Source organism: Agelaius tricolor, unplaced genomic scaffold, assembly GCF_023055355.1.
Source record: "Agelaius tricolor isolate 1412-34295 unplaced genomic scaffold, bAgeTri1.0.p SCAF_8, whole genome shotgun sequence".
Classification (NCBI taxonomy): Eukaryota; Metazoa; Chordata; class Aves; order Passeriformes; family Icteridae; genus Agelaius; species Agelaius tricolor.
In genome coordinates, this window is record NW_027269268.1 from 32,316,808 (window position 1) to 32,329,265 (window position 12,458).

The 12,458-nt window shown below is 38.9% G+C and overlaps 1 protein-coding gene across 1 annotated transcript; it reads right to left on the bottom strand.

Moving 5' to 3' along the window:
- Window positions 1-783: 783 nt before the first annotated feature.
- Window positions 784-11,219, bottom strand: LRP2BP (LRP2 binding protein). The gene is made up of 7 exons (XM_071432216.1): window positions 10,984-11,219; window positions 8,978-9,091; window positions 7,287-7,429; window positions 7,104-7,209; window positions 6,432-6,655; window positions 2,659-2,824; window positions 784-894 (listed from the first exon to the last, which is right to left on the bottom strand). The coding sequence occupies exons 2-7, from the start codon at window positions 9,029-9,031 to the stop codon at window positions 829-831; spliced, it is 759 nt and encodes a 252-aa protein (XP_071288317.1). The 5' UTR covers window positions 9,032-9,091; window positions 10,984-11,219; the 3' UTR covers window positions 784-828.
- Window positions 11,220-12,458: the final 1,239 nt, after the last annotated feature.

The following is a 12,458-nucleotide window of genomic DNA, read 5'->3' on the forward strand; positions in this document are numbered from 1 at the left end:
AGCTTGACATTGCTCAGACATAAATACTCCTAGCCAAAAGATTTCCAACTATTTCTAATACAGAGGCAGTGTGAATGCAATATGGAGAATTGAGAAAAACAGGCCTTGTCTTGGGGATGTATATTCAATATTTCCATACTAATGTTTGGGGCTTTTTTCCCGCAGTTCTGTAAGTAGTATTTATTAGTTTTAGAAACTGGTATGGTTTGAATTGTAAAGCTTAGGGTTCTACTGGACAGTTTCCAACTTTGAGTCTTTGCAATCCAAAAGAAATACGTATAAAGACTTTTAAGTAAAACTAGATGCTTTAGAAAGTATGTGGAAGAAAGTATAAGCACCACTACATTAAAAGCATAAGTATAAGCACCAATAACATTAAAAATGGCCATGGCCTGTAAGTGGCCTGTGTGTGAAAATGTGACAAGTTTGGGTTCAAGCTTTTCAGAATATTAAAATTTAAATACTATATATGCAGAAAGGAAACAAGCATCTTTCTTTTGCTTTGTTTTGATTCATGTGCTATGTAGCAATATGACATGAAGAAAATACATCTGTCCCAATGAAATGTCCTAAATAAACCTTAAAGTCTTCAATATTATTTTTTAAAAATCTGTCTCGGCTTATCTGAGTTAGAGAGCATGAGCTTTTTACTTTCTCTTCTAGATAAAATGAATCAGCAAATTGCTTTAAATAATAATTTGAATGAAAAGCAAGATGAAAAAAATTAAAAAGCAAGCAGTAAGTGATGAACAGTCTATAATTGCTGGAGATTAATGATGGTTTATTGTAGAAAATATATTTATATACCAGTCACAGTTAAAAGAAACACTAAATTCTCCCAAGATTAGCTGCCATTTCAAGGTGAGAAGCAACAACAGGATCCAGATGGCATGCCTTTAAAAACAAAGAATATCAGAGTTCTAGTTTATAGCTACAATAAAATTGTATGTTATCAATATGACAAAGTCTGTATGTAAGTATCAAAAAAAGGGAGACAGTCAACTTGCTAAAGTATTGAAGAGTTAACATATATGGATTTGAATCCTTTTTCTGATGCCACAATAAAAAAATTAGTATTTAAAATTAGCATACAGGACTATAGTGTTAGTCTTGGCTTTATTTTTAAAAAATTCTGTATGTTGGCATGGCAGATGCAGCACCACAGTCAGAAAAATAAATCTGCTTACAGACTGGATGAGTTTCACTCACATCCATCATCTATTGCAGGACCCTTAGGGATGCCCATATTCTCTTTCTCATCTCTTAAAAAACTGACTTGGTCTAAGAATGGTAGGCCAAAACAGAGCTGAGCAGTCAATAAAAACAAATATGACTTCAGGTAAGTGTAATTGTACAGTTAACATGAGAATTTTGCAGGTACAAAAAAAACTGGACACCCCCATAACTTTCGAAGTTACTGTTTCAGGGAGTTTTCTTGTTTATTTTATGTTTCTTCTCTTGTGCTATTGATTTAGAGACACATGACACCAGTCATAGGAACCACCTCTTTATACTGAGACATCAGTGACATTCCTAGACCAGTCTCAGGTGTACAGCAGGTGAATAATGAGTGAAAGCCATGGTCTTCTTTCAGCTGTGGCAGTTTTACTACACTTTAGAAGACAGTGGGAAGGGCTACACTCCTGCAATGCCATGCAGCAATTTAATCCTGATGGACCTCTTCAATGCCTTAACTAGGAATGGTCATAATACCTCAGCTTATGTTCCTTTCCTGATTGCCTGCTCATCCTATCTTCTATTACATTTTTACAGTGAGAGAACAAAATAGTTAATGTCTGCTCTGCTAAGCCTTCTCTATCAGTGACTTCCCTGAGTAAAGAGCTACGAAATTTGCTTGCTAATTTATCATTTCCATAACTCTCAATTCATTTAGATTGCACCGAGATGGACACCACAGTATTCTACCTGCAGAAACAAATGGCCACTACATGCTCAGAAACCAGAGTCTCTGAAGCACAGATGCCAACTTGCTACATTCTCTTCAGTTGGTAAAGCTACCTTGCCTTGATGCCTTTAGGCATTACTGATATTACTCAACAGATTAATCTTCCAGAGGCCATTATTAGTATTTTTCCTCAAGCTTATTTTTCATTAGTCTTACTCCAAATTTAGAACTTTGGAAAAAATGTAACTGATTTTTTCCCCCCTGTATATATTGAACAGAAAAAGCAGTAGATCCTCAGCTATCATGGAAAATGTAAATATAAAAATAAGCATGAGAACCCGTTATGGCCAATTTAATAAAGGTTGTAATTGTTACAGCCTCTAAAGTATAAGGAAAACAATTTTTCAGTTGTGAGAGAATGACAGAAAGCAAATTAATTTGGGGTAAAATTATTCAAATTGTTTAGCTAATTTATCTTGGAAGTTACCAAGCTCTTTGCTGTGGTGACTGCATAGATTTTTTTGTTGTTGTTGTTGGTTATATTGCTTGCTTAAGCAAGTGGGCAGATAGCATCCTTTCAAGGCTATTTTCAGAAGTTTTCAGTACATTTCTATCAGTCTACATGTTCCTGCAAATATTTTTTTAACATAGTGTTGGAGTCCTTAATGAAATAACAAGTTGAGACTAGACTCAATCCAAGGTATCACTCTATTTCACAAGATAAAAACCAGTCTAAGACTTTCCCCACTTACTTTAGAATAGTACTTCTCAGCAGCCTTCTTGTTTTTCTCGGTGCCTCGGCCAAGCTGGAGGCATCTAGCCAAGTAGAAAGCAGCCATAGCAGCCCCCTTGGCTAAATATGTTGGATGACAATCAGTTATCTTGGCTAGCATGTTGAGGTCATCATTTGCTGTAGCCCTGTCGTGGAATTTAGAGCATTATGTAAGATAATGATAGTTCAAGGAATAATTAAAGTTGACCATATATGACTTTGACAATGCCTCCTTTCTGTTTACATTGTTATCCAAAATAAGCTGAAATTTACGTGTATTCGGCATCTTATGAGGATTCTTCTATTTTATATTGGATTTTAAGTTAGTCTTATTTGAACATTGTGGTATTGAACAGCAAACAAGTATACAACTTTTGAAGTCACTTTCACTATAGTTATATTAGTTATAAAAGGCAACATATTTTATGCTAATTGTTCCCTTTAAATTATTTTATGCAAATTGTATGTGGAAGAAAGGCAAAGCTCTTATTTCCTCTTATTTCACTACATGAGCAACCTCATGTACTGGAAAATGTCCCTGCCCACAGCACAGGGGCTGAAACTAGAAGATCTTTAAAGAGCCAACCCAAACCATTCAGTGATTCTGTGATTCTAAAATTTCCAGTTCTTACAAGGATGTTGACAAATCATAGTAATCTGAAAATCTTGGACATATTGAGAGCCTCTGGTTATAAAACTCTGTTAGGAAAACCACTTATCACTATCTCGGCTCAATTATTTCCTTTCTTCTGCATGCTTGCTGTCATCTTAGTTTCAGCATGTTTTTACTAAAAACCATTTTAAGAATCAGAGGGACAAAGTGAATGTTGTTTATCAAGCTATAATTATCTAGTACAATCACTGTAATATTAGAAAATGCTATACCTAAGTGGGATTTTTTTTTTCTGTTGTCTTAAAACAGATACCCCCAAGCTCCATACCCTTTCCAGGTACCAAACAGTAATAATATGCTTCTTTACACATCATTTTAGCTATGTCACAGTCACAGACTTGACAGAAGAAGGAAAAGTGCAAGTAATTTCAGTTTATAGGTACTTCCTATAAATCAGTGTTTATGAAAGATTGTTCTCAAATAATCTTCTGCGTGTCAGTGCCTGCTAGATCACCTGGAAGTGTTGGGAATGATATTCTTCCACCTAATTTGGTCCCATTAACAAATACAGTAACACAACTGTTCTTATTTAGCAAGAACATTAAAATAAAACAACAGTAATATATTACCTCTAGTTATTCCTGATACGTAACATTTCCCCCTTCCTTTCTGAAAGATAATCTACAGAATGCTGATGGCAAATAATGATATCCAGTCAATTCAGGCAAAAATTCTATTTCAGCACAGCTGACTTCAAGAATATACCACAGCAATTGGTAAGTACAACTGTGTGGGATAACTGAATATGAAGTGAAGTATCAGTAGGTAATGTAGACTCAAAATATTAAGCAAGGTTATACCATACGTAGTCACATAATGTTTTATGCTTGTATCTAATGTAACAAATGTAGTTTCTATGAACACAGAAGGACAAATTTTAGCATAAAAGGTATCAGTGCTTGATATTACTGGCTGAACTGATAAGATTTTTGCCTCAAGGCTATCTTCAATTCTAATTAAGTGTAACTGTTTCAAGTATAGTTTCAGTGTTTTATTTCAGAAATGGTCACCTCTGACAGTACTGTGGGATTTCATTGCTATTTTCTGCAATTGCAATTGCAGCTGATGAGGTGCACTGTATTTGTCTGGATAATCTACCATGCAGCATTGACTGGAGAGGATTCATTCCCAGTGAGACAGGCTAGACCAGACTGAACAGTCAGCACTCCAGTTTGACAGTGCAAAAGAAAGAAAAGCAGCAATTCAGAGAGAAACAGTCCTTCTCAGTATGGAGTAGAACAAACAGCATCCATAGCTGAACTACTGAAGTAACCAAGCTCCTGCTACTCAGTGGCATACAGTGCAGCTTCTGTAAGATGGTAAGGTGTGACATGTTTGCTGCTGTGCAGCAGCAGCTATGTAGACATACCCCAAACAGCACACACGTGATCATGTGCCACTTGTGCAAGTAGTCAATCTATCTGCATCTTATTTCCAGCAAGTCAATAATCTGATTGACAGATTGAACTTTTATCAATACACTGGTAAATGGAGGTTTGTCACAGAAATGTGCTGTTTATCAGCCATAGAACATTGTGCCAACACTGCTCTTGAACCTGAAGTGGTTGCACTTGTGCCATGTTCCAACCAACTGGGGGATAAGCCAGGCCAACCAGAGCAGCAACAAATGTTCCTAAGCTGCTTCCCAGGTGAGGACCAGAAAACAACCACCCCAAGTGTTGGTGTACAGTGCACACAGCCTGGGGACCAAACAGGAGGAACTGGAGCTCTGCACCCACTCAAAGTCACACAACCATAGGAATAACTGAAGCAAGGTGGAATAACTCACATGACAGGAGGATTGTAAGGGACGGCCATAGGCTGTTTTGTAAAGACAGAAAAAGAGGAGGAGTCATGCACTGAATTAAGGAGAACCTTGAATGTGGAGAAACAAACTATGGCGGCCTTACTGAATGCCTCTAGGTCAGCAACAGAGGGATCATCTCAAGAGGGATCTTACACTAAGCATCTGTTATTGACCTCTGAATCAAGATAGTAAGACAATGAGATAATACTTGGGTCACTTAAGTAAGCTTTGGGTAACAAAATCTGAATCTTATGGGTGACTTGAACTACCCAGGCATTAGATGCAATAAGAATACAGCAACTCCCAGGACATTCATGAAGATCCTGGAATGGAGCAGTGGAGTACTGCTGCCTCAACCAAATGTCAGATGTGCCAATCAGGAATGAGGCACTGCTTGACTTGCTACTCCCAAATCAAGAAAATCTACTTTGTAGGACCTCAGTGATAGCCTTGGGTGCAGTGATCACAGTATTGAGGATCTGGGATCCTGTTGAGCACTCTGAGGGTTAGTACTAACACAAAGGTTTCAGATTTCAGAATAGTAAACTTCAGCTCACAGCACAGTTGGGAGGGTCTCCATAGGAAGCTTCCATGGAGAATAAAGGAGCTAGTGAGTGCTGGGAATTTTTCAAGAATGCTCTTCTGGAAGCACAATGAACTGTTTGTTCATTCCCTTTGAAGGTCATGAAAGTAGGTAGCAAGAGACCCCCTTGACTTAATTCCAAGTCAATTTCTGAGCCTGCTCAAAACCAAAGGAGATGCACACCAAAGATGGAAAAGCAGGTTAAAGGAAGTGGTGGATTCACTGACCTTGTACACTTTTAAGATTCAGCAGGACAGGGTGCTGGGCCATTGTGTCTAGACTGTGCTTTTGCCAAGAAAGGTTGGACCAGATGATCACTGAGATGCCTTCCAACCTGGGGGGTCTTTGGCACTATGACTGTAGGGGTTAAAGGGAATGCTGAAGGCAGGAACCTAGAGGAGATAGTGCACAAGGAAGGCAGGATTGCATCTGGGCATCTGCTTTGGTTTCTTGTTCAAGGCTGTTTTGCTTCATTGGATCACAAGGAAAAGTTCAATCATACTGAGGAATTGAGAACCTTATAGTATTAATTTTTTAATTGGCTATTCTGTTGTTAAAGATGTTTTGCAATTCATTATCTCTAACATTTCTTGAGTTTGAAAGACACAGGACCATTATCTAATAATAATTTAGATCTGTTTTATGTGGTCTTGCATGAAGAACCTTAATGAAACATAGAACAAAAATTACCTTTTGGCTAGTGCAGCAGCTTTTGAGTAAAATTTTCCAGTGTAGTAATATTCCACAAGATGGCCTTGAGCATAGATATTTCCAAGTTCTGTTGCTTTCCTCAACCACTCCAAAGCAGCTTGGCTGTCTTGACATGTACCTTGTCCGTAGAGATACATAATGCCAAGGGCTCCCTTTGATTCCAGATTTCCATTGTGACATGCTTTTGAATGCCAGAAAAAGGCCTGAACAAGAGGCACAAAGTTAGGGTATGTATTTACTTAGCTGATTTTCTTGTATACTGTTTCCATAAAAGCTTTTACACCAACCATCCTATAAGAAGTGCTTATACATAAAAGAAAGAAGAATCCTTGTAAGGCTTTTAAACCTGCTTCATTTACAGTCAGAGCTGTCAGTGTTACCTGCTTGAATTATGAAGGTTACTAAAGCTGACAAAATTTTAATCCATTCTATCATTCTTTCTGATACTCTCACAAAAAAAAAAAAAAAAAAGCTAGCAGTGTCAACTGAGTCAAAATGAGGAATTCTGACTATCTGTTCACATTGGTTTAAATGGATGATAATGTCTAACTACTCGAAATACAACTTTCAGAGTCAAATATACCACTGTATTATTTACCTGAAATTAAAAATTAGTCATGACTATTTTTATTTCAAAAGGTAGGGCTTTACCTTCTTCATATCTTTTAGAATTGGCATAGAATAAAGCATTCCTAAAGTACTCTGGGCCTTTACACTTGCTTTTGGATTTCCATTGTCTGCAGCAGTAAGCCACAACCTAAAAAAATGGGGACAACAAAGTTTAAGAAACACACAATCTTATAATCTTTCAGGAAAATCACAGACTGCCCTTACCTTTCAGCCTCTTCAACTGAATGTTTAACACCACATCCTTCATAATATGCCCTGCCAAGATTGTATGCAGCTGCAAACTTCAAGTGACTTGCTTCTGGGGAATCAGAGTTGAGTATTTTATTCATGTATTCCACTCCCCTTTCCTAAAATTGTAGGAAATATAAGTTATATAAGTTCTGTATAAGTTATTATGTTCAGACTGTGAAGAGGATGAAATATATAACCTGAGAATGCACTAACTTCTGCCAGACAGGTAATTTTTTCCCCTTTGAAGAAAGGCTGAGGCATACTGGGAGGACAGCTTGGAGAACAGTGTCATACCAAAGCAGAACTGACCTTTGGTTACTAGACAGCCCCTAAATTTTTGACCCCAGCATATTTTTAGTGTGAAACATTTCCTCATAAATGTTCATTTGATAATATATTAGTCTTCTTCACTGATAAAATTTTTCCCAAAAATATTATTGTGCTTCCGTAAATAAATGTCACATCCTATACTTGTAACATTTTCAATTTCAGAATTCTGAGAACTTTTTAATATTGCATATTGTATTTGAAATCATAAAACAATCTTAACAAGAAGGCAAAGTGATACATAGTACAATTTGAAGTCCCTGCAATTAAAATACTTTAGACTCACAGAGGACAAAATCTGATCATGTTAAATAAGCAGATGGGTAACATTGCATATGAGCAACTGGGCCTCAGAATTACTTTAGAAATAAGATTTACACTGTTAGGATTTAGCATGGACATCCTGTATAAATACACTAGAAGCAGTCCTTCATAAAAAGTTTTGCTTTTATTTAGCTTCCATATTGTAATACACAAGAAAGAAAGAAACTTTGTTAAAATGTTTATTTGCAAGTAAACAAATGTGGTAATTATGCAGACCTACAGAAAAAATAAACCACCTCCAAACCCCAATCAGAATGTTTTCAGTTCTGCTGACAATGCTGTAAGCACCAGACAGGAGTCCCAGTTTTTAATATACTCTGGTTCATTTTTTTTGGCCTTCTGTCTTATAATTGACCCTTTTATTCCTAATGCTTGTGTTCTTTCCTTATGCCACTTTTTAAGATCATCTTCACCAACAAATTAACTCTCCTTATTGTAGCAAAGCATTCCTTTGTCTTCCTTTTTTGCAATAGAATTCTTCAGTTTGAATTCTTCAAATGCTTGGAAATGTAATTTTTCATGGTCTAACTTAAGAATAATACTGTCAACCATTGGCAGAAGCACAATCATCTCTGGCATCTGTGCTAAAAGAATAAAAAATACCTTAAAAAATCTTTGTGCCAGAGATCTTATACTTTGAAATATAATTGTTTGATTTCCATTTTGACTCACTTTATTTTCATGTACATAATATGCTTATTAAAAAGTAAAAAAATTAAAGCAATTTTAAATGTAGCTTCCACATGAAGTCCAACCAAGCCCTTGAAAGTTAATTTTAAAATAGAAATTACTGTATTCTTTTATTCCTATTTTATTATAAACATTTTTGAGAACCTCCTCAACCCAGAGGCTTCATTCTTTAATGATGCTCTGTAAACATCTGCACTTTATGAAACTAACTAAATGAAAAGGCTGTTAATTTTAAACTAAGTAATCATGCTTACAAAGAAGCTCCTAGTAATTAGCAGCTGATATTAGAGGAAAAATAAAAAGTGTGCAGCTAAATAACTCACAGGGTCTTTTTTAGTGCCAAGTCCATCATAATACATTACACCAAGCTGATACATTGCTTGAAAATCTGTATCCTTGATTTTTTCAAATCGCTTTAATGCTTCTTTGTACAACCCCTGGGAAAGAGAAAACAAACAATAACTCTCTGATATATACACCCTTACTATTTTTCAACCTGGTGTATTTCTCTCATGAACGAAGAACAAGAAATTGCAACCACAGAACTGGCAGAAAACAGAGTAAATTAAGAACCAAGAAAGTTGGGTAACCAAAAGCCATTCTGACAAACTTTCTCCCCTCCCACAAACTGCCACAAATCTTTTTAATTTGAGCAGATAAAGTCTAGTTCAGAGTCCCTGCCCCCTCGATCTGACATCCTTTAACTTAGATCAGCTGTTCTTACACCTCGGGGGTTTAACAGTCTGCTTTTACATCTCTGCTAAGGGCTGGTTTCACAAAGGCTAATCAACCAGATGTCTGCCACACATTCCTTATGGAGGTATCACCTGCAACAACAGAGGTACTTTCATTCCTAAGAATGAATCTCTGAGAGTATTTGCTTCTGCATTAAGTCTGAGAAGAAACCACACTTATAAATACACTTAAACAACTGTAATACAACAGTTAACTGAGCCTGGTGTCCTCAGTTAACTGAAACACTTTACACATAAACACTAAGTAAAAACAATAGAGAAATTAAAATATTCTTATCTATATTTTTACTTCAAATTTTCTGTGTGTTTCGATAAAAAAAAAAAAGAAGACTGCAAAAGCTTAGAACTGAGCAACAGTTCATCAGTCAGTCAAATGTCCTCACAATGACCAATCAACCCCTATTAATACTGACCAAGCTATTATCTTAATTGTCTTGGGAACTTATCCATTTTGATTGTGGGGCTTTGTATTTTCTAAGAACTCTGGAAAAAAAAAAGCCAGTTTCTTTTTGCAACTAGCTGTCATGAATATCAGAAAAAGAAGTACAAGAGGCACATTTAATCTCACCTTTCCTGAGAATTTTGTGCTATGTGAAGGAGACAAAGGGCTGTGATTAGGAAGTGGTTTTTTTTCCCAGTATCTAAAAGTACAGTGCTAAGAGCATGTGCATTTTTAGGCACTACAGACATACATTAAAAAATCTGAAAATTAAAACCTGCTCAAAGAATAAATCGAGGGATGTACAGCAGTATCTATCATGGACATCCAAGCCAGCGTGTGAAGAAACAGAGAGGAGTCTGTTCATTCAGCTCCATGGAATTGTCTCAGGTAATTCATTAACGAAAACATTCATTCATTAACGAAATCATTAAGGACAGGCCCCAGATGCAGAAAGCCTGAGTGAGTTAATTCTGTTCCTGCTGCAAACCGTGAGACTGATTTACACTGTGCCACTGCTGCACTGTAAACAGTACTGAATCTGTGCATGTCACATCAGAAAATATCTGACTCATCGTTTGTACTACATTCTTTTCTATCTTCTTGAACTAAGTTCTAATTTTCACAGGAAGCTGAGGTTTACATTCACCTGCCAGCCAGTCTTACCCTGTTCCCTGAGGATTTACTTTCCAAGACTTGGATGACCAATTTTAGCCAAACTGGGCAGGGACAGAGATCTTGAAGATAATACATTTCAACAAGTTCTAGTTCCCAGGTGGGGAACGAAGATCGAAAGCTGTGTCTTGGTCAGGGCTCACTCTCACTATAACTGAAAACAAAGTGTGTTGTATTTGGGCAGTCAGCTGCCCAAAAACCCAACCTGGCTTGGAAGTTAGCTATAAGGATAGGCTGCTACTTACTTATCTGGTCCTTAGGAGACCTCTGAGGGAACTGGAAGATCTCACTAGATGTTTGGGCAAAGTGTAGCTTATTTAGGGGGAACACCAGGTGATTTTAATAGGAAGAAAACAGGCATAGGGGACCTCTTTTAGGTTTTTTAAGGTGTCTCTTTTTTCACCGAAAAGGTGTTGAAAACTGTCTGCTTTATAGTATTTATTCAAAAGAGGGAAAGCACCTGTTGATAGTATTGTTGTCCATTCAGAAAAGGTGATGGAGGATCTCCACGTGCCTCACTCCTCACTGGCGACTCCTTCGATTTTGCCAAGAGTGCATCCCGGGAGTGGTTCTCTGATTAAAAACAGACACACGTTTGGGTTTGTCCTCTAAGAGGTGAAACCTGCCTTAATACAGTAGAAGTCTGAAGCTGGCCGGGTCCCCTTTCTAACATGGTCTTCAAGAGACTAAGATGAAAGAGAAGCCTCTGTTATAAAACCAGAAAGCTGAGCGAAGACAGCCCGAGGGAAACGTTCAGTGAGTGCAGCCTGACCCTCGTGTACGTGAATTCCGCCGTGAAGAGCTCAAACCCGCGCCTGCCCCCAGCCGCCGGCCGGGCCGGGCGGTACCTGACGGGCCGGGCCGGGCGGTACCGGGCGGGCGGGGCTCCTGCGGCAGCCGCTCGCAGCGCAGCGCCAGCCAGCAGCGCCGGCCCAGCTCCCCCGGCAGCCCCGCGCCCGACGGCGGCTCGGGCTGGGCCTGCCCGGATGGGCAGTCCCGGGACCGGCCCGAGCGGGGACGGCCAGAAGGGAGCGCGGCCGCGGCCCTCGCTGGTGCCGAGCTCCTGGCGCTGCCGGCCGTGGATCGGCCCTTGGTGCTGTGCCGGGCCCGTGCCGGCTCCCGGCGCCGCTCCATAGCCGGGCCTGGGGCGGCACGGCCTCCGGCAGGGCAGGAGATGGATGGATGGTGGATGGGGATGTAACGATGGCGTTTCCGTTCGGGCTCGGCCCCGCCGACGGCCGTTGTCCGGAGCGAGCTGTCAACAAGCGACAGGGCGGGCGGCGGTATGGGCACACGCCGGATGTTCCCTGCTGCCGACCGTTCTGTCGGAAATTAAGAGCAGAAGCCCAAAATGCTCTGCACAACACTACAGGCAAAAGGAGCAGAAACTCTGAATGCAATTCAGAGAAAAAGGCACCAAGCCATAACACTTCAGTCCAGCAGGCGGGACTTCACGCCGCTTCCAGTGATCAGAAACTGTTGTAATGTCGTTTGTTTTGCCCATATAAAAATTAAAAAACTTAAAAAGGATAATTGAGGGAAGATGCTGTTCGAGGTTTCTCCTAAAATGTAAAGCATTGCTTCCACTTCTGTTGATTGCTTCTGGCTGTCTCTCTTACAAAAAGGGACTAATATCAAAATGCATGAGAGTGCTTTCAAAATAATCTTTAGCTGTGCTCCCAGCTTTTTCTTTTTTTCCAGATGATTATCATCCTTCCATTTTTGGCAGTGTGATCTGTTTCTATAGCGACAGGGACAGAGGCAACAATCAAAACGGGAGAGTGATGCCTGCAGATTTGTGTGGTTAAAACCATGGGCTCAATGTAATGTTTTCCAGCAGTCCCAAGTGACTTTAAGTACCAAAAAACTGCTAAAATTAATCCTGATTCATTTTGTGTAGATTGTATAACCAAAGAAATCTACAGGAAAGGAAAC

What these genes read in the sequence shown, in the direction of transcription:
- LRP2BP (XM_071432216.1), bottom strand. Translation starts at nt 9,031, where the DNA reads ATGTATCAGCTTGGTGTAATGTATTATGATGGACTTGGCACTAAAAAA. An exon ending in TTGGCACTAAAAAAGACCCT is followed by an intron (nt 7,430 to 8,977) that starts GTGAGTTATTTA and finishes CTACAATTTTAG; the next exon opens with GAAAGGGGAGTGGAATACAT. An exon ending in CTGAGAAGTACTATTCTAAA is followed by an intron (nt 895 to 2,658) that starts GTAAGTGGGGAA and finishes TTGTTTTTAAAG; the next exon opens with GCATGCCATCTGGATCCTGT.